The 22,727-nt window shown below is 37.0% G+C and overlaps 2 protein-coding genes and 1 pseudogene across 2 annotated transcripts in view; 1 reads left to right on the top strand and 2 right to left on the bottom strand.

The window, feature by feature from the left end:
• LOC137005697 (gastrula zinc finger protein XlCGF57.1-like) overlaps positions 1 to 22,727 on the top strand; it is a 661,382-nt gene that overhangs the window by 521,671 nt on the left and 116,984 nt on the right. The window lies entirely within an intron of this gene.
• Positions 212 to 2,734, bottom strand: LOC137014252 (putative nuclease HARBI1). Its single transcript, XM_067378466.1, has 2 exons — positions 2,714 to 2,734; positions 212 to 1,255 (listed from the first exon to the last, which is right to left on the bottom strand). The coding sequence occupies exons 1-2, from the start codon at positions 2,732 to 2,734 to the stop codon at positions 212 to 214; spliced, it is 1,065 nt and encodes a 354-aa protein (XP_067234567.1).
• LOC137007062 (gastrula zinc finger protein XlCGF57.1-like) lies at positions 11,657 to 17,401 on the bottom strand (annotated as a pseudogene).

The raw sequence follows: 22,727 nt of genomic DNA, 5'->3' as shown, positions 1-22,727 counted from the left end.
AATTTTATGTTGATTAGAATATTTTTAATAATGGCAGCAAAAAATCTATATAATTACTATGACCATTAGTTAATTTATTATTAATTTATTTAACTGGGGGTGTGATTTATATTAGAACAGAACATTTATAGAACTTTGTAACAATGTTGAGTTGTGATGTGAGCTTGAGTTGAGTTAAGTTTGAGCACATGAGTTGAGTTGATACATGATTTTAAACATAATCATGTTCTACTAGTGCAGGTACGTAGATTTCTGGTGCCGAAACTGCTGCTGCCAGACGGTTCCTCAAGGTATCCCCACACACTACTTCTCTGGCTTCGCCGTTGTCCTCATTGACATCATCGTCATCCACTTCTGCATCAATTATGTCACCGGTTGCAAAGCACATGTTGTGTAGAATTACACAACATGTAACGACAATGGGGGTGAAGTCTGGGCTCACTTCTAGTGCTTTAAAAAAGATGGACCTCCAGCGGGTCTTCAGCATCCCGAAGGCCCTCTCAATTATGCATCTGGCCCTAGAATGATGCCTATTGTAGCGGGCCTCAACTGGAGAGGCAACAGGCTCGCGGTAGGGTGTCATGATGGTAATGGGTGATGTCAGGCAGGGGTACCCACCATCTCCCAAGATGCACCGGCCCTCAGGTGGATACAGCTGCCTGCTGTAAATGGGGCTGTTCTTGAGGGTCCTCGCGTCATGGACAGACCAAGGAAAGCCAACACAGATGTCTATAAACTTCCCTCTGTGGTCACATACAGCCTGGAGCTGCACAGAATGGAACAGTTTCCTGTTAAAATAACAGGCGGCGTTGACGGCAGGTGGCTTTATTCGGATGTGGCAGCCGTCAATGGCTCCGACTGCCATGTGAAAAGCAGGAGACCCTGCCAGCCTGGCAAACCCTGCACCAACCTCCTCCAGCTCTTCACCCTGAGGGAGACGCACCATATTTTTTAGCAGGGCAAGGATAGCCCTGCTGACTTTGTGCACCACTCTGTGCACTGTTGACTTGGGGATCCCAAAGGCTGAGGCAACAACCCGATAGGATGCAGCATGTGCCAGCCAGAAAAGAAACATGACCACCTCGATGTCTTTTGACCATCCATGGTCAACCTCATAAGGAAGTGCAGCTATGAGGTTGACTATGGATTGTCTAGTCAGGCGCAGATGGGGGCGGAGGTCAGATTCTCTGTCCAGAAACAGCCTTAGGATGGGTACTGTTGCATTCAGCTGACAGTATGGTGTGATGTTGTCAGTCTACAAAATAAATAAAAAGGCTCCAGTACAGTGTGTCCTGTCTTTTTCTTTCTGTATTATAATTATATTTCTGTTCTATATTTATATATATATATATATATATATATATATATATATATATATATATATATATATATATATATATATGTATTACTTGATGGGTTTCTGTTTTATATATATATATAAACAGAAACCCATCAAGTAATACATATGTATATGTATATATATTTATATACATATATATATAATGTATAAAAGTTACTTGATATGTTTCTGTTTAGTCCTTTCTTTTTACTTAACGTATTTTAACTTATTTTATCTTAAGTTTAGCTTTCATTGTTACACACATTATTATTGAACATGAACGTCAGCACCAGTCTCCTCACGAAAGACCTGCGTCTGGTAGATCGACGACGACGACGTGTTGCTTCTCTCTCCAAGTTGGTAGGATGCATTTTAGTGTGGTGTAAATTAAATGTGGGGGATATATATATATATAAATATATATAAAATGGGAATGGTAAATAATGTTATATTGATTTATAAGAATGAATGAAATGTCAAATGCTTTGTTTACCGTGACGTGCGTAACTAGGCAACAACGTTCTCTTCCGTTATATGACGTCTTCGTAGTATGTCCCAGAACATGCATACTCTTTTGTTACACACTCAAAAGTATGTACTTTTCCATTACAAAAAAAAGTACATACTTTTAGTATATAGTATAAGTATGCGAATTGGGACGCAGCATTGGAGTACTGCGCATGCGCGTCATTTTGAACTGTAACGGTCGTCTGTCAACCGGGAGTTCTCGGAGTAAAAGGTAAAAGCTAACGTTATAACTTTATTTTTAGTCGTCATTTTTCACATATGTAATGTTCATTGCTACTTTGAATGTATAATGTTTTATTGTCAAGGTTTTTTTTTTTTACTTTATTTGTCAAATTAATGCCCCGTTTGTTTATTTGCTCACATGAGACGCATTTGATATTTTCAGATTTCCGTTTTAAAGTTAGTTGTTTTTAATTTGGACACTAGTGAAAACTAACGTTACACACAACAAATGTTTAATATTTTTTTTAAAATTTCAGCTGTAGAGTGTTTGGGAGACGGTGCTGCCTGCTGTTGTCGATCTATGATGCTCCTGTCACTGATAGTCGCCTGTAACATAAGTTTTTTTTTGTTTTGTTTTTTGGCTAAATTTAATGTTTTACTAAACTTGTTAATTAGGCACACATTATTTTCTCGTTATTAAAGTTCAGGCATATGCTGGTTTGGCATTAATGGCATTTCATACGCTCAATTTTTCTACTATTATTATTATCATTATTAATATAGCCTTACTATAATATAATTTTTATTCACTTTCTGCTGAATGAAGCTGTTTTCGATTATCCAGTTGAGCCAGTGATTCAGTAAGTTGCTTGTAACAGAAGATGCTTATTTGTCACGACTTACAGGTTTACATGTGTCATTCATTACTGAAAAAAAATCTACTTTTTATTTTCAGTAGCAGAAGCAGAGACGGTTTGTGCAACAGCAACAAGGTGAGAATGATGAGACACTTTTAAGTAGATTTTTATTTTTTTTTTAATTAAGCACTGTTAAGCAAATTGTATTATTTTATTTGTGTAATTTATGAATTGATATGTTCTCTGCACTTGTGTTAATATCTGTTTCTGTCTGGAACAGGTGCGGGTCAAAACCCATCTGTCAAGACGCTTGTCCACTTGCTGTCCGCCCCACCAGCCCAACGATTGTGCTGGAGAACCACAAGTCACAGGTACAGGATAATGTTCATAGTCAAGTCATCTTTATTTCTGTGGAACTTTATACAAAACAGCTTCACAGTAAAAAACATGAAATAGTCAACATGACCCTAGTTGAAGTGAAACACTAGGTGTGTGTTAGAAAAATACTAATATTTTAAAGTCTGTACATCCAAATGATTCCTCAAGCTTTAAAACACATCACAAATTACAACATGTTGACTTTGAGCCCATATTGGACAGTTTGCAAATCTGTAATGTAACAAATTTAACATAACAGTATTTTCCAAAAACACACCTATTGTTTCACTTCAGAAGAAGTTGATTAATCAACTGAGGTCATGTGGATTACCGTCATGTTCACTTTGGTTTTTGACCTTCTTGCGTGAACACACAGAGATGGATTATTTTTCTAAATATCTCTGTTTGTATTCCACAGAAAAAGAGAATGTCATAATCAACTGGAACAGCATGAGGGTAAATATCCCTTTGTTAAGTTAGCTTAACTGAGTGACTTTGTGATATTCCACTATCCCTTCATTTGTAAAAGTGAAAATGCAATGCAGAAGTGTAAAGAAAGGCTAATTCGACCTCTCCTCAATCATCAGTTTCTTTACTGTACTGTCTAAAAATATGCCCATTAAATATCTTTAAAATCCAGTATACCTGTAATTGTTTTAGTTCCAGTGTAAACAAAAATATCAGGAAATCCAAAACTAGTTAGAGGACAAAGTGCATGCCCTCTGTACCTGTACTGATGTTCAGTAATTGTGTTTTGTCTTTTGTATGAGTACAGTGGTAGAGACAGAGAAGAAGTGCCTTTGATGAGGAAACCATGGCAGCCATATATACGGTAAGTTAATACTTAGTGAAAGGAAAATTTACTAGAAACATTAAGTTAAAAAAATAACTGATTTTTGTCTCACAGCCAAGAAGAGATTTCCAAATGTGTCCAAAGAGGCTTTGAGGATTTGACGTGGGGAAACTGAGACTTCTTGAAAGCAAAAAAGTTATATTTGTTTAAATATTGTAATTTGTAAAGTATGTTCCTTGCTGATTTTTATTCAAATGTTCACGTGTTATAGACAACAAATAAAAAAATTTTCAAATGTGAAATGTGAATGTATTTTCTTGGGTTGAAATATATGTAGGGCAAAATATATTTTTAAATGCTTTTGTAAAATATATTTTGAAAATATATTTAAAAAAAAATATACAAAACATGGCCAAAAAATACATTTTAGGAAAATATATTTATATGTGAAAATATATTTATAGCGAATATATTTTTTGGACATTTTTTGTATATTTTGAAATATATTTAAAAATATATTTGAAAATTTTTTTACCGTATGGGTTAATTTATTGCACATTTATTGGAAAGTTTGAATTTATCATAAGTCCGAATGTGCGAATATAAAACCAACTTTACCGAAGTCGTGCCATCGAACTGTTGTATAAACGCAATATCACACTCGTAGCCGTGCGATATGGCTGTATATCAGCACGCAGTGATTACCTACGGACGAATCACAGCGTGCTGATATACAGCCATATCGCACGGCTACGAGTGTGATATTGCTCATATATCTATGGGTAAAAAAGAACATTGACAACACAAACGCCATGACTGTTTTGGATGTATTTTTTGGAGAGATGTTTTGTTTTCTTTTTTTCAGACATTTTTTTAAAAAAAATATATTTTTTATTTATTTACCGGTACGTTGTAAAATTTTAATTGTTAAAGATTATGTTTGTTGTTCAATGTATTATATAATGAGTGTATTTTGTATTGTATTTTTGGAGGGTTTTTTTTCAGAGATTTTTTTAAAATATATTTTTTAGTTTACCGTATGTTGTGACATTGTTTTTTAAAGATAATTTTTGTTGTTCAATTTAATATATTTCTTACAGTTCAAAGCATCAAGTGTCTTGTATTTATCTTGTACTTACATTAATTTTTAATTTTTCTTAGATTGTTTCCTTAAATGAATGGTTGGGCTTACCTTGCATGAATTGCCCAGTTAGGACCAACATAAGATCCTTACAGAGCCCACTTTAAGCCCATATGGACATTCACGGTTGAATCCTGGTGAAACCCACTTTAAACCCCTTTAGGCAGGTGGGGCCCAAATGGGTCTGACACAAATTGCCCGGTTAAGACCCACATAAGACCCTTACAGATCCCACTTAAAACCCACCTGGGCATCCATGGCTGGCCCCCATGTGGATCCCGGGTGCAAGCCCACTTTAAACCCCTTTAGGCAGGTGGGGCCCAAATGGGTCTGACACAAATTGCCCGGTTAAGACCCACATAAGACCCTTACAGATCCCACTTAAAACCCACCTGGGCATCCACGGCTGGTCCCCATGTGTATCCCGGGTGCAAGCCCACTTTAAACCCCTTCAGACTGGTGGGCCCCAAATGGGTTTGGCATGAATTGCCCAGTTAGGACCCACACAAGACCCTTACAGATCCCACTTAAAACCCATCTGGGCATCCATGGCTGGCCCCCATGTGGATCCCGGGTGTAAGCCCACTTTAAACCCCTTTGGGCAGGTGGGGCCCAAATGGGTCTGACATGAATTGCCCAATTAAGACCCATGCAGTACCCTTACAGGTCCCACTTTTAGTACGTTTGGGCTTCCACGGCTTGCCCCAATGTGGATCCCGGGTGCAAGCCCATAATGGGGCCCACATTTGCCGCCCATGAAGCCCTCATCTGGGCCCCACATGTCATTGCTGGCTGGGATGATTCGTGACAAAATCGTATTGGGCATCACAGATGAAGGGACCAGACCGCATGAGAGCAGAGCGCGAGCTCAAATCTGAATACCCTTTGTGACATGCTGGATAGAAAATAGGCACATGTGAAATCATTTTTTTTTCTCATCGACAAGTTGTTCAAGCCATTAGTTGACTAATCACATTGATTAGTTGATTATTCACATTCAATTTCTTAAATACTGGAGAGAATAAACTATTTTAATTAGCATTTATACTATAGCACTCAAGCTCACGCATAAAGCTTGCCATAAAGAACCGGCAAAAGAAACGATTATGAATTTGACAAAAAAACAGAAAAAAAAAAAACAGCAAGTAGACATTTTAATTGTTTTTTAACAATATAATGTTTTCTAAATCAGTTATGGCTGCAAAGATGAAGTTGATTCATTGCTGACTCTCATCTCCGCAGTGGATGTGCAGAATTCACATTTCATTTGGATTAGGCCTACATAATCAGAGAGTAGCCCATTTCTTTTTGTTTTGAATTATTTAGTTTAAAAGAAGACATGTCAAGCTTTCTATAGATAGCCTATTTTTCTCGTGTCTGTGAGGCAAACAGTTCATTTGAGTTTCAGTTTATTTAGTCTATAAGACGCGCTCCAGATCAAGTGCAAGATCGCGCTTGCGCATCCATGAATATATTTGCTTCTTATTTATTAAATCCAGGCAATTGGTTGATGAAACATTGATTAAAATTAAGATACATTTTTTACAAAACGAAATTCACGTTAAAGAAAGGCTTTCTACAAAACAAAACTTAATGAAGTGATTAAAATTATGTCTGACCCACTTCATGTCTCCAGATGTGGCTATTGCGCATATATGATGTATTGTTCACTTGTCTTAATCAAATAGATAAAATGAAAAAATATAGGCATATTTAAACATGAATATGAAACTAAATATATTTTCTTTAATGGCTACCAACACGTACAGTAGCCTACAGTAGTACAGAGAAATTTCATGGGTCGAGTCGTATCAACCATAATTTATTTTTTAACCTGATAACTGTAGCTCTTGGGCGATCCGCTGTAAAATATCATCTCAGACGACCCATACACACTTGACACATCATACAGTGCTCGCCCAAAGTTCAGCGAGTTTATCCTCCTTTTCAAATTCGCCTTGGCGCTGTCATCGTCATCTCTATCTTTCTTCTTCTTCTGTGTTTTTTTTTTAGCTCCTGATTGGTCAACTTCAAATAGATTGAAAAATCGTCTCGTTTAACCGCACACGTCACGAATTCAAACTGATAGCTCCCGAACTTTTTTGACATGTTTAAAAATAATCGGGAGGTCGGGAAGCGCTCGTAATTCCTCGCACATGATACGAGCCGCGACCATGCGAGCATACACGATTTACACACGATTGAAAAAAATCGCATGCGAATTCGTACGACAGCAAAAATCGCACCGTGTACGCCGCCTTAAGACAGCTGCAGCTCGTACAGAATGCTGCTGAGCAGAACCAGAAAACATGAACACATCACACTAATCCTCAGGTCCTTACACTGCCTTCCAGTTGCATTTAGAATTGATTTTAAAGTACTGTTACTTGTTTATAAATCACTCAATGGCCTAGGACCTCAATACATTGAAGATATGCTCATAGAATATAAGCCTAACAGATCATTCAGATCATCAAGATTAAGTCCCAAATACCAAGGGTTCACTCAAAGCAAGGAGAGTCTGCTTTTAGCTGTTACGCCAGCCGGAAGAGATCAGATGTGCTCCAAAAGTAGCCACATTCAAATCCAGACTCAAAACACATCTTTACATCTTTTTATCTATGCATTTACTGACTGAGCACTGTGCTATGTCCAAACTGTTTTACAAATTATTTTACATGTATTATCTTTTTATTCTTTTAATTCCTTTTATAATGCATTTAATATATTTTATGTATCATCTTGTTTATGCATTTTAAATCTTGCTGTCTGGTTGAAAGAGCTGGTAGAATTATGAAGTAAGTGATTAGGTTAAAATTTGGTAAATTTGGAAAAGGGGACAAACCATGATGGTGGGGCTATCTGACTCTGTGGTAAATAGAAGGGCTTTCTAAGGGTAATTGATCACTTGCAAAGGCAACGTGATTAACGCATTCTGGAAATCAAAACGCGTTGTTTGGGGCACTTTCCAAAGGGGAAGTTTCCGAAGAGGAAATCTGCGCTGTGGTGCATAGTTAAGATATCTCTGTATTACAGTCAGGACACTTTCCAAAGGGGAAATTTTAACCGTGTTGCATAGTTAAGATATCTCTGAAAGGGGGATTGGGACTGTGTGGTGCAGTTTGAGGTGTTTTGGCAAAAGGGGAGATTGAAATGTTTGAAGTGCCTTAACAGGTATTTCTTATGCATTTAATTTTTATTATTATGTATTTGGTTCTTCTTTAAGCACTTTGAATTACCATTGTGTATGAAATGTGCTATACAAATAAAATTGCCTTGCCTTGAGAGTGGATAACATCCCGGGGCATCAAAATGTGGGGGCAGGGGCTGAGGCCCGGGGAATGGGGACTCCACCCCGAGGTGGTGGAGCACATATGGAAAAACTTTGGTCGAGCAGAAGTCGACCTTTTTGCTTTGAAAGAAACAACTCATTGCCCTATGTGGCAGGATATGAGGATATGTCTGTATGCATTTCCCCTGATTGCTTTGCTCTTAGGAGTTCTGGAGAGTGTTCGCCGGGACAGGATCCATCTCATATTGGTTGCCTCGTTCTGGCCAACCCGAGTCTGGTTTGCGAACTTTGTGTCTCCTCTCGACGGGTCTCCTCTGGAGATCCCTGTCAGACAGGACCTCCTGTCTCAAGCGGACAGCACAATACTTCACCCCCACCCAGAGTTGTGGAAACTGTGGGCCTGGCCTCTGAGGGGGCTAGGCTCATAGAATCCGCTCTCAATTGAAGTTGTGGAGACCATACTCCACTCCAGAGCTCCCTCCAGAAGGAATTTGTATGCCTATAAATGGAAGTGGAAAGAGATACCTTAGTAATGCGCTTTCTTTGTGGTACTCTGAGGCTTAGGCCTTCACTACGTACAAGGACTCAGGCCTGAGACCTGACTGTTGTTTTGGAAGGGTTAGCATCTGCTCGCTTTGAACCTCTCGAGGAAGCTTTTGAAAAGTTTCTTACCTTAAAAACTAGCATCTTTCTGCTAGCTATCTCATCTCTCAAAAGAATTGGAGATCTTCAAGCACTTTCCGTTGCTCCTTCATGTCTGGAACTTGCGCCTGGTATCTTTAAGACTTTTCTTCATCCTAGACCTGGTCGTATACCTAAGGTCCCCAAAAACCACTTGTTTATGAATCTACTGGACAGTCTTCTCCTTTGGCTGTCAGGGCACATTCTACTAGGGGAATGGCTGCCTCGGAGGCTTTAACCTCGGGGGTCCCCCTCCATGATATATGTGTAATACGGCTGGGTGGTCCTCTCAACATACATTCATCAGGTTTTATAACCTTGACTTAGGCTCCACTCTGGGATCTCCTGTGCTCTCATCTCAAGATAACAGACAGCACTTGGCATTATGGCGTAGTTGGGATAGGGTTCCCAGTGCGTCTTCACGCAGCTCGAAGTTCCCATGAAAGGGAACGAGATGCTCCGTTGCCTTGCCATACTCCCTGTGAGCGTATTGCTTCAGCCAATCAGAAGCTAGTGTTCTTTGTTCTGGGTATGCTTTATAGTTTCCTGGTCTGTGACATCACCCGCCTCTGACATTTAATCACGCTATTGGTTTGATTTCACAAGTGCTTCATCACGCAATTACGCAGGAGCGTTTCCAATGCTAATCCCTATTCAGGGAACCAGGGTTACACAAGTAACCCGAGTCATTTTATTCTTGCCTATATACAAAAAAGTTATTATCTGCAATTTTACCACTTCCAAATGTAAAAACTTTCAAACTCTAAGGTGTCAGGATCATGTGCAGTCTGGTGCCGTTTGCTGCTGGTATGAGGGGGTTGGACCATAGAACTTGGAGCATGTCAGGGCTGCGTGTTTGGACAGAAGACAGAGTGAACAGTATTGCAATAATTGTCTTATAGTTATTATTACTTCAGATATTTCTGTTTCAGCATTGCATTGTTGACAGAAGGTGCATCACCTACTTTAACTCACTTGGAGAGACAGAGTGGCAGTGCAAAGTAATTGCTTAACACTGGTGGTTATTGTTTTGTTTACTATAGTGATAATCAGTCGTCTAATGGGCTAAATGTTTACTTTAAGGGCCAATTTATATATAATGGAAGTACCTGCCATTAACTGTAGCCTTATGAAGTCATTTTCCAACTAACCAATTTTTAACTAACTGCCTCACAACTCTCACTATATACAGTATACAATCCAAATGTTGCACAGTCATATATATATATATATATATATATATATATATATATATATATATATATATATATATATATATAATGGGTACGAAAAGTATTCAGACCACTTTAAATTTTTCACTCTTTGTTATATTGCAGCCATTTGCTAAAATCCTTTTAAGTTCTTTTTTTCCCCTCATTAATGTACACACAGCACCCCATATTGACAGAAAAACACAGAATTGTTGACATTTTTGCTGATTTATTAAAAAAGAAAAATTGAAATATCACATGGTCCTGAGTATTCAGACCCTTTGCTCACTATTTAGTAGAAGCACCCTTTTGATCTAATACAGCCTTGAGTCTTTTTGGGAAAGATGCAACAAGTTTTTCACACCTGGATTTGGGGATCCTCTGCCATTCCTCCTTGCAGATCCTCTCCAGTTCTGTCAGGTTGGATGGTAAACCTTGGTGGACAGCCATTTTTAGGAGATGCTCAATTGGGTTTAAGTCAGGGCTCTGGCTGGGCCATTCAAGAACAGTCACGGAGTCGTTGTGAAGCCACTTCTTCGTTATTTTAGCTGTGTGCTTAGGGTCATTGTCTTGTTGGAAGGTAAACCTTCAGCCCAGTCTGAGGCCCTGAGCACTCTGGAGAAGGTTTTCTGGAGAAGGAATTATGCATTTTGATTAAAACATTCCAGGATTATTCTGGATAGGATTATAATGGTTGAAAAATTAGTTTCAGTGCAGCTTCAAAGGGCTTTAAACGATACCAGATGAGGAATAATGGTCTTATCTAGCAAAATGATTTTCTTTTTAGAAAATGAGCAATGTATATGCTTTATAAACACAAATGATCACCTTGCAAGTGCTTCCGCCTTCCTTATTCTTCAAAAAGCTTGCGCTGTATGTCCCACACCTTCCCTATTCAAATTACGGATCTAACACTTCTTCAACTCATACTCTTGGGTCCTGTTCACTGCCATTATAAAGCTCAGATGCAACAGGATATTTATTAATATTTCTTCAATTATGTTCATCAGAAAGAATTTAGTCAGATACTAATGACGTGAGGGCGAGTAAAGCTTGGGCTAATTTTCATTTGAAAGTAAACTAATCTTTTAAAGCTGCAATCCTTCAGTTTTGGCGCTCTAGCAGTTAATAAACAAAACAGCATGCGTCCTGTGGAGGAACATTGTAGCCGGAGCTACTTCTTTCCGTTTGTATCTATGGCGGTTCCCGCAATTACTAGTGGTTTCTACCAGACCGGTCTAAAATAGTCTGAATATAAACACTTATTATAAGTATACCATAATGATTCAGTATGAGACAAAACACAGTTTGGAAAATGGATTCATGTTGTACATTCTCATTATATAATTTTTGTACATTTTGAACACAAAAAAGTTAGACAGCAGCTTTAAGTACAGTTAAGACCTTTACCCAAGTTGTATTAGATTGGTGATTTGTAATGGAGTAATTTTTGCTGTAAGGTATCTGTACTTTTACTCAAGTATGGTTTTCAGGTACTCTTAACACCTCTGTTTTTTCCACAGTGACGACTTCTAAAAGAGTTATTTTTTGAGTGAATCCTCATGTGGCCCTTAAGGTCACCTTTAGTTATGAAACTCTTTCCACACTGATCACATGTAAAAGGCTTCTCTCCAGTGTGAATATTCATGTGTTGCCTGAGGCTTTTTTCCTGTGTAAAGCTATTCCCGAACAGAGTGCAGGTGTAAGGCTTTTCTCCAGTGTGAATTCTCATGTGGGCTGTAAGATGTCCTTTTTGAATGAAACTCTGTCCACATTGCTGGTGGGTGAAAGACTTCTCTCCAGTGTGAATTCTCATGTGGATTTCAAGCTTTCCTTTTCCACTGAAACTCTTTCCACACTGTTGTCAGGTGTAAGGTTTCTCTCCAGTGTGAGTTATCATGTGTACTGTAAGACTTCCTTTCTCACTGAAACTCTTTCCACACTTTTGGCATGTGTAAGGCTTTTCTCTAGTGTGAACTCTCATGTGGGCTATAAGGCTTCCTTTATGACTGAAACTCTTTCCACACTGTTGACAGGTGTACGGCTTTTCTCCAGAATGAATTCTGATATGGCCTATAAGGCTTCCTTTTTGACTGAAACTCTGTCCACATTGTTTGCAGGTGTAAGGTTTCTCTCCAGTGTGAACTCTCATGTGGACTCCAAGGCTTACTTTATGTCTGAAACTCTTTCCACACTGTTGGCAGGTGTAAGCTTTCTCTTGATTGTGAATTGTCATGTGGGTTATAAGGTTCCCTTTATGTCTGAAACTCTTTCCACACTGTTGGCAGGTAAAAGGTTTCTCTCCAGTGTGAATTCTCATGTGGATTTTAAGGTTATCTTTATGTCTGAAACGCTGTCCACATTGCTGGCAGGTGTAAGGTTTTTCTCCAGTGTGAATTCTCATGTGGACTTGAAGGTTTCTATGTTGATCAAAAGTCTTTCCACACTGTTGGCAGGTGAAATAACTTTTACTTCCTGTCTTTTGAGCTCTTTTTTGTAAGGAAGACTTTTTAGCCTGTGTCGATCTTTCTCCAGTCATGAAATCCTGATGTTCATCATAATGTTCTTTCTCTTCTTCCCTTTCATTAAGTTCATGACTCGCCTCTTTCAGTGTCATTAGGTCTAGGACAAAAATAGACAAAACAATTTAGACATTTAATGCATAAAAACCAACAACATGCTCTTTACCACGGTGAACTAAAATGTGCTTTTGATATACTATCTCTGTATTTAGTTACCATTTGTAGATTGAACACTGTGGGCTCAAATGTACTATAAATAGTATCTAAATAAATTTTCTAAATACAGAGATAGTATATTAAAAGCACATCTAAGTTCATATTTCATAGTGTCTCAAAATAGCACAGTTGAGTACACTTAGATGTTCTTAAGATTATGTTAAGAGATAATAAAGAAGACTTTTTAATATATTAAAGGGAAGCCCGGAAAGTACTGCATAATTACAGCGAATTTACAGCATAACTTTCGATAATTATTGTGTACTTATACAGTAAGTATGTGTAAGTATAGGGGAACCATATGTAATATGTAAAGGAATAAAGGGGTAACAACAAGGAAAATATCTAATTATATTTACTGTATTTAATAACTAAGGGGTACTTACTGTGTTACGATAGACAACAATTTTACATTTGGGAGCAATTTAACGAGAAAGTGCACTGATAAAGTTAAGGAAAGTAGAAAGAACTATTGTAATCTTTATTTATAAATGGGAAATATGCTTTTGTTTCATGTAGTTACAGGGTAAGTATGACATTACGGGCCGTAAATTAAAGCGGAGTTCGTTACGCTCTTGTTTCATGAAGTTAAGGGTAAATATGACATTACGGGTCGTAAATTAAAGTGGAGCTCGTTACGCTCTTGTTTCATGTAGTTACAGGGTAAATATGATTTAAAGTTACAACACTTCTCATTTGTTTCTATTGCTTGGCTTCCTCCTCCTCTTGTTCCTCTTCTTCTTTCCACTGATGAATCTTAAGAGGAAATCCCATTTGCTATTCTGTATTAAAAAAAAAAATAAATAGTGTACACCCCGAAATCTGCTCACTGTTTACTCATCTTTTACTCTCATGCCATCTGAGATGTATACGACTTTCCTTCTTAAGATACACATTTTAACACAAAAATGTTTTTAAGAAAAAAATCATCTGGGAACGCTTTATAATGCAAGCTCACGTGTTCCTAAAAGTCGAAGCATCAAACAGCAATAACTACAGTAATCCATACGACCCCAATGGATGAATCGATGTCTTCTGTGAAACGATACGTATTTGTCAGAAAAATACCAAATATTTTAACATTTTAAACTTTCGACCAACTGTCTCCTGCGCGTGCATGCGAGGGTTGAGAGTTCATGCTTTTGGCGTAACTTGAAGCGTGATGTAAGCGTGTCGAGAAACTCACGCAAGAAGTCACGAGGATGATCACGAGAATTTTTTATTAATGCTCACAACAAAATACACAGAATAACAGATAATGATAACGAGAAACAAACGAGACAGAATAACAGAGACGGCAGTTCTCGCGTGAGTTTCACATGAATCTCCCGCGAGAACGTCATGAAAGCTTCACGTTGCTCATTACAATGTGCTTCGTCGAACGCAAAGTCAACTCTCATGTAGGCGCCGGTGATAGTTGGTCAGAAGCGAAAAGATGAATAGCCTAAACCATGAGAAAATTTCAGGGTGTTCTGTATTTTCTTATAATAGAGAACAGCAATGGGATTCCTTCTTAAGATTCATCAGTTGAGAAACAAGAGGAGGATGCCAAGCGAGAAACATCAACAATCAAAAAAAACAAAAAATGGACAAACTTGTTACTTTTTGTCAGGACTTTAGAATTTGAAATTAAAAGTTGATTTAAAAAAAATAATAAATGAATAATAAGTGTTGTAGACCTGTTTTTAATAAAGCTGTTTTTCAAGCCAGTGATATCAGATTGTTTGCGTTTTTTTTATTACTTACCCTGTAACTACATGAAATAAGAGTGTAATAACGAGCTCCGCTTTAATTTACGGCCCGTGATGTCATATCTTCCCTGTAACTACACGAAACAAGAGCTTCCCCATTTATTAAAAAAGATTGCAATAGTTCTTTCTACGGAGCCCCTAAAGGGACCTTTGCAAAAAAAAAAAAGACAGAGTTTCGCGTGCGCACGAGAAACTATCGCGTGAAGAAAGCCAGAGAATGGATGCACATGAATATTAAAGATGATTTGCTCAAAATTATAAAGAAAATGTGAGTATGGATGAATTAATAACGATCTATTTCTTAAAGGGGTGGTTCTATGCGATTTCACTTTTTTAACTTTAGTTAGTGTGTAATGTTGCAGCTTGAGCATAAACAGTATCTGCAAAGTTACAGCGCTGAAAGTTCAATGCAGACGGAGATATTGTCTTTTAAAGTTTAATGACTACAAACACGGTTTTGGACTACAAGGGGTTGGTGACATCATAAACCCTCAAACACGCCCCTGGGAACAGTGGGCGAGGCCATGTGGTGCAGCATGTGGAAGCGAAAGAATTGTGTACACCGGATGCGAGCAGCGCGCCGCGATGCGTCAAAAGATAACACCACCTATTATAATCTGTGATATTTTCTACACTGGATGCGGTGCTGAAGAAGCTTCCAGAATCTACACGAGTTCAATGCTGGATTTACACAAAGGCTTTTACTGAAAGATGAAGCAGTTCTCACTTTAAAAGCAGAAGCTGTTTATGGGCCCCAAACTGTAAGTAGGTTTTGTAAGGTCTGCACCGCATCAAAAATTAGCAGGCCAACCATAAACTGTGTTTATGTCACAGATCCCTTGTCTCCCAGACTCCATTTCCCATGATCCTCCTGTTTCTTCACCTGCACTCACTTCCCTCGTCAGCTCCCCATCATCACGGATCTGCACCTGGACTCTATTATCTGCACTCCCTTTATAATGCACTCACTCCCTGCACTCCTTGTCCGTTCTCTGTTGTGTTTAATGTATGTTTGGTGTTTCTGCCCTGTGTTTATTAAAGTATACTACGTTGCTGTGGAAATCTGTATCTGCCTCTTCTCTTGACCAGCATACCTTAACAGTTTAAGCCTTAACTCATTGAACTTTTGTTTGTAAATCTCACATTGGCTCCGGCCTGGTGGACACTAACAGCTCACTGGACAAGTATTATGGCTATTTCGATAGATTCCTGAACATCTCCCTTGTGACTTTCATATATTAAATACATTATATTCATGTTCGATTGTTCTGCTGCTCATTCAGAAAACCAGTCACTTCTACGTTTCATTTCTGCAATACTGCTTTACACTTTGATGCTATAATAGGAATTTATCCTCGTGGCCAGAGAGTGAAATTTCATTTTATAATAGTCTATGAGAAAACTGATGGTTTGCTGGACAAACTAGGATAGTTTTTCTAAAACAACTATTAAACTAAATCTAATCATATATGTAATTGATTGTAATTCACAACATAATTCCCTCTTGGGTCAATTTATATATATATTAATCATAATTACATAATTACTCATAGGGCTTTAACCATAAGACTCCATATTAAACCCTACGGATTAAGAATGGGATGTCATTAAAGTTCATGTGCACGTAAAAGCAGGCATCCCAAAAACATTTGGTCATATAGTGTATCTTCTTTTGTGTTCAGCAAAAGAATAACTCGAAGGTTTGGGACGACATCAGGGCGAGTAAACGATGACAGAATTTTAATTTTTCAGTGAACTACTCCTTTAATGTTTATTGACTAATAAACATGACATTGACTTTATATAAAATCCATGTTAATTTACTTAGGCCCCGTTTACACATACGTGGTTATTTTGAAAAACGGAGACATTTCCCTTCGTTTATGCACTTCGTTTACACGCAAACAGAGAATTCGCCTCTGAAAACGAGTCTTTCTTAAAACTCCGGCCAGAGTGGAGATTTTGAAAATCTTCGTTTGCATGTAAACTGAGAACTATGTAAACGGGTGTTTAGACAGCCAACGTCACAGTATGCGCCAGAGCTCGCACCTACGTCAAAAGTGCGACCTATGTTTACATGGGATCATGGAAGCGTTCAGAGTAACAGTCGCATTTATGTTGGTGCAAACTCTTCTCGTGTGTTTGCATTTGCAAATACAGCTGCTCCATTATGTCGAGGAGCAGAGACGAATGAGTGCTCGGAAATCAGCAATTTTGAAACAACTTCGAATCACTTGAAGAGGAATTCGGGATTCTTTTTTCGGGATTCTGATTGGCTTACGTGGACTTGAGCTTCTCGTTACACTCTTGACGGCATATATACACGGGTATGTGTAAATGAACACTTTTCTGAAAACTGACATGTGTGCACGATGTTTTTGATGTTTTTCAATTACTGCTATTTATGTTCAGGTATGTTTAAATGTTAGTACAGCACTTTTGATCATGAACAGAAAAAAAAATACTTTCATTGTTCTCTATCCATAAGTAGATATTGGGTTTAATGTTGCAGAAAATAATTATTTCATTTTGGCTACTTCTGTATATTCTCTATTTCTGTAGAGCTGGACATTTTAATAATCAAAAGTTCAGCTGTGAGAATAAAACCAACCTGTTTGTTCCTCAATATCTTCATGTTTCACTCTGAATGTTTCTTCAATCTTCAAGTCTTCAGTCTCCTCTTTAATCATAATTTCTTCAGTCTCTTCTTTAATAAAATCAATCTTTATGTCTTCAGTCTCTTCTTTAATAAAATCAATCTTCATGTCTTCAGTCTCCCCTTTAATAAACGCCATCTTTAAGAAGAGAATGATTAACAGTTGAGGTGTAACGTACACATATTCATACTGAACAGTTTCGGTACAGGGCTTTCGGTATGGTGCTCGAAGCATTACATTGCAACATTAAGTTCTCCTATTAATCGCAATAAGCGCTGCATTTTGTTACTATAATTATATTAATTATACTTTCGACAAGAAAAAAAGTGCCATCCTTCAAATTCTGTCAACAAAATCATGAAATTTAAACAGAAAATGCGGTTTTGACGCTCTTTGTGATGTGAGAGATCACTGTTAAAACCGGCAGCACGAGCATCTCTTCCTCTTTAATGCTAGTTACAGAGTTAAACATGAAAAAACAGCTGAAGGTATGTAGAAAAGATACAGTACAACTTACAGAAACTGCCATATTTAATGTAATCGCTCAATCAGTGTTTCAACAGCAGAAAGACGTCAATAAATCAGATAGTAAACAATGTCATGTCAGAAAAGCCATTCAGTGTCCACAGCTTGTTAGTTCACCAGAGAAATGAACTTTTTAGTTATAATTTAATTTAATGTATTTAAAGACAAAAACTCAATTTGTTCAGTAAACTCGGCCTACTGGTAAAAAAAAAAAAAGAAGCTACTATAGAAAAACTACTGTTTAATAAAAAAAAAAAACCCACACATATCACATATAGGCTACCTGCTGTACAGAAAACCGTACCGAATCGTGACTTCAAAACCGAGGTAGCCTATAATTTATCCGTAAGAAATGTTTAGTTATAATTTAATGTATTTAAAGACAAAAACACAATTTGTTCAGTAAACTAGGCCTACTAGTAAAAAAAAGAAAAAAAAAGAAGCAATTTTATGTTTTCTCCCCACCTGCAGTAAAGAAAACCATACTGAACCGTGACTATGTACCGAACTGTGGGTTTGTGTACCATTACACCATTAATTAACAGAGTAAATGGTCTTCAATGACCTGGTTAGACAAACAAACAAACAAAAAAATCAAAACTATCGCTATAAACTTAAATTATAAATTTTTAGGCATTTATAATCTACATTTAGTATGTAATGAATTATAGATTATATTTAAAAGATTACACTTTGATGAAAACACGATTAGTTAGTTTGTTAGTGTTTGTTGTTCTCGTTCATGTTCACTGTTTGAGCAGCACGAGTCGTGATTCAATGAATCATTGTTCAAAGTGTTTGATTCAATTGACTCGGAGTTGAAAAGTTCAGTTTCTCCATCATGACTCTCCAGAGTAGACTTGTGCCGATATTCGGTAATGCGATAAATCGCAATAATGAATATGCACGATATTGTAGTCGTCGGCACTTCAGAATACCGTAAATAATAATTTATTACCAATTATTAATTTTTTATAAGGCAATTAAGAATACTTTCCCCATCAATCATATAAAATGCACAACAACGCTGTATTCTGCGTCAAAAGGACACGCGCTCAGATGTAAACAATCCCAACGTGCACGAGAAGCACATGGCGGAACCAGTGAAGGAGACGAGCTGAATGAAAGTGCGCGTTCACTCTCTGACAGCAGAGGGCGCTGATGGAACAGCAGCGTGCAGCGGTTACCACGGAAACCGTGCAAACAATGTAACTGCGCTAGTGAAGTTTTTAAAATGCTTCAAACAGCCATTCATTTTTTGGTAATCTCAGTGTTGTTCATCACAGCACCAAATACTGAATACTTAAAAAGACTTAATAGGATATTTATTTTATTTATTTTAATCTGGACTACAACATGCCCTAATGATTAGAAATGTTCTGATTATTTGTTATTGTTCAGTAAAACTTTGAAAACATACAGCTTCATTAGTTAACATGTTAATTCATTATCACTAAACTGACAATAAAAATACTTATAAAGTATTAATTATTATTAATTAATGTTAATTTCTTAGTTACTGTTTAATAACATTACTAAAATCAAAATAACTTATTTAATGGACCTCAGATAAAACTAACAATGATCAGTTGTGTTTCTAAACTAACATTAAGAAAAAATAATACTTTCTGTATCAAATGTAGCTGTTGCACAATCTTAGTTAATGCATTAAATAAAGTGTTATCTGTTGTTCTTTATAGCCTAATTCTTTTGCATTTTAATCTGTCTGAAAATTTCAGTCAGTTGTTTTTTTTATTACAAAAAGAGTTCTTAAACCTGTTAAACTATGACAAAAATGGTTTTGCAACTTATTTTAATATCGTGATAATACCGTATACCGTGATAAAAGCTTCATCAATTAATCGCAACATTAAAATTTGATACCGTCACATGCCTACTCCAGAGACTGAACTCGTGTTCATGATAAACTGATTTATGATATATAGAGAGAAAAGAGATGCAGGTTTACTGTTTCTCATCAGTGGATGAGTTTTACTCACACAAATATCCTTCATTACAGTTAGATAAAGAATCACAATGTTACATTAAACATTAAATAAACTCATTTCACATCACTTTTAAACTATTAAAAACCATTAGATTTCTGTTGATTAAAACAGCTTAAATTCTTAAAACAAACCTTTCTTCATTGAATCACAGCAGATGCAGGAACTCGGCGCAGTCTTATGACGTCATGTCGCCACTCCAAAATAAAAGTCCTGTTCAGACGCTGCATTGTCTACAATCACAGAAGTGCATAAAAATCCAACAATTTTACCAGGTAATCTTTGTAGTAAAATTAAAACAGTGACAAATATGATACAAACAAACGTGTTAAAAAGGTTGTTTGAGTTCATAAAGCAGAGTTCATTCATGTGTCCGAATTGAAACACATTTAAACTCAGTGTGTTTTACCAATATATAAAATGTGGACAAATTTTAGTTTAAACATGGGTATAAAATGTGTAAAAAGTTATCTTTCAAGGATAAGTTTAAGTAAAACAAGTAATCAATATTAAATGTAATTCATTCAATACCAAAAATTATTGCTAAAAGGTTCAGTCAAATTAAAAATGTAATCTTTCACATATTTGTAATTAAATCAATAGCAAATAAAGTCTTCAGTGTCATGGGTCATTTGTGTGAGTTCCTGCCTATGTAGTGATTCAAATTCTGTGATGCTCTTAAAAGAGACTGTCGGTTCTGTTTTGTGCTTTCATGTGGTTGTCAGGTTTGTTGTTTAGACAAAATCAAAAAGGAAGAAAAAGAAATGATCACCAAATATCTATATTTCATAGGTGTGTACTACAGATGCGCGGATCACGGTATCCGCAGGGCGGAAATTAAAAATAACAGTTAATTAAATGCAGGTGGGTCACGGGCGGATGAGACAAAAATCATGAATGTTTTGAGTTTAAAGGGATAGTTCACCCAAAAATGAAAATGTGATGTTTATCTGCTTACCCCCAGTGCATCCAAGATGTAGGTGACTTTGTTTCTTCAGTAGAACACAAATGAAGATTTTGCGGTCTGTCAGTCGTATAATACATGTCAATGGGAACTTCGTCTATAAGGGTAAATAAAACTTGCATAGACAAATCCAAATTAAACCCTGCAGCTCGTGACGACACATTGATGTCCTAAGACACGAAACGATCGGTTTGTGCAAGAAACCTTAATGAGCTTAATGAGTGTGAGGACATCACTGCCATTGTCAGAGCGCAATCAGACCTCACTAAAGGAGTGCTGTATTAAGAGGTATAAAATGACATAAATACTGTTCGGTTTCTTTTACAAACCGATCGTTTCATGTTTTAGGACATCAATGTGTCGTCACGAGCCACAGGGTTTCATTTGGATTTGTCTATGCAAGGTTTTTCGACTCTTATAGATGGAGTTCCCACTAACATGCATTAAGGCGGGCGTACACGGTGCGATTTTTGCTGTCGTACGAATTTGCATGCGATTTTTTTCAATCGTGTGGAAATCGTGTATGCTCGCATGGTCGCGGCTCGTATTGTGTACGAGGAATTACGAGCCGAGCAGAGTGCCTTACGAGCACTTCCCGACCTCACGATTATTTTTAAACATGTCAAACAAGTTAGGGAGCTATTGGTTTGAATTTGTGACGTGTGCGGTTGAACGAGCCGATTTTTCGATCTATTTGAAGTTGACCAATCAGGAGCTAAGAAAAACCACAGAAGAAGAAGAAAGATAGAGATGAAGATGACAGCGCCACGGCGAATTTGAAAAGGAGGATAAACTCGCTGAACAACTGTATGATGTGTCAAGCAGTGTGTATATTATAATATAAATTATGCTTGATACGACTCGACTCATGATCCGCCCTTGATCGACATGAAATTTCTCTGAACTACTGTACTGTATGTGTTGGTAGCCATTAAAGAAAACATATTTAGTTTTATATTTATGTTTAAATATGCCTATTATAATGTTATTTATTTTTTAATTTAATCTATTTTATTAAGACAAGTGAACAATACATCATAAGATGCGCAATAGCCACATCTGGAGACATGGAGTGGGTCAGATATGATTTTGATCACTTCATATGTTTTGTTTTGTAGAAAGCCTTTCTTTAACGTGAATTTCATTTTGTAAAAATTGTATCTTAATTTTAATCAATGTTTCATCAACCAATTGACTGGATTTAATAAATAAGAAGCAAATATAGCCTATTCATGGATGCGCTGGTGCGATCACTTGCACTTGATCTGCAGCGCGTCTTATAGACTAAATGAACTGAAACTCAAATGAACTGAAACTATAGACTCTTTGCCTCACAGACACAAGAAAAATATCTATAGAAAGCTTGAAATGTCTTCTTTTAAACAAAATAATTCAAAACGAAAAGAATTGGGCTACTCTCTGATTATGTAATCCGAATGAAAAGTGCATTCTGCACATCCACTGCGGAGATGATGAGAGTCAGCAATGTCACTTCATCTTTGCAGCGGAAACTGATTTAGAAACCATTCGATTATTAAAAAACTAACTAAAATTAAAATGTCTCCTTGCTGTTTTTTTTGGTCAAATTTATAATCATTTCTTTTGCCGATTCTTAATGGCAAGTTGTATGCGTGCGCTTGAGTGCTATAAATGCTTATTAAAATAGTTTATTCTCTCCAGTATTTAAGAAATTGAATGTAATCAACTAATCAATAGTCAACTAATGGCTTGAACAACTAGTTGATGAGAAAGTAATTATTTCACATGTCCCTTTTTTTCTATCCAGCATGTCACAAAGGGTATTTATATCTTTATATATATCTGATATGAGCTCACGCTCCGCTCGAATGCGCTCTCTCTCTCTCGCTTCAGAAATCGGCAGGTCTAAAAATCATGTCGTATATCACCTCATCCGTGCGATTT

The sequence above is a fragment of the Chanodichthys erythropterus genome, chromosome 3 (genome assembly GCF_024489055.1).
Source record: "Chanodichthys erythropterus isolate Z2021 chromosome 3, ASM2448905v1, whole genome shotgun sequence".
Lineage (NCBI taxonomy): Eukaryota > Metazoa > Chordata > Actinopteri > Cypriniformes > Xenocyprididae > Chanodichthys > Chanodichthys erythropterus.
Note: the sequence above shows the minus strand (reverse complement) of the source record. Positions and strands in the feature narration are given on the sequence as shown.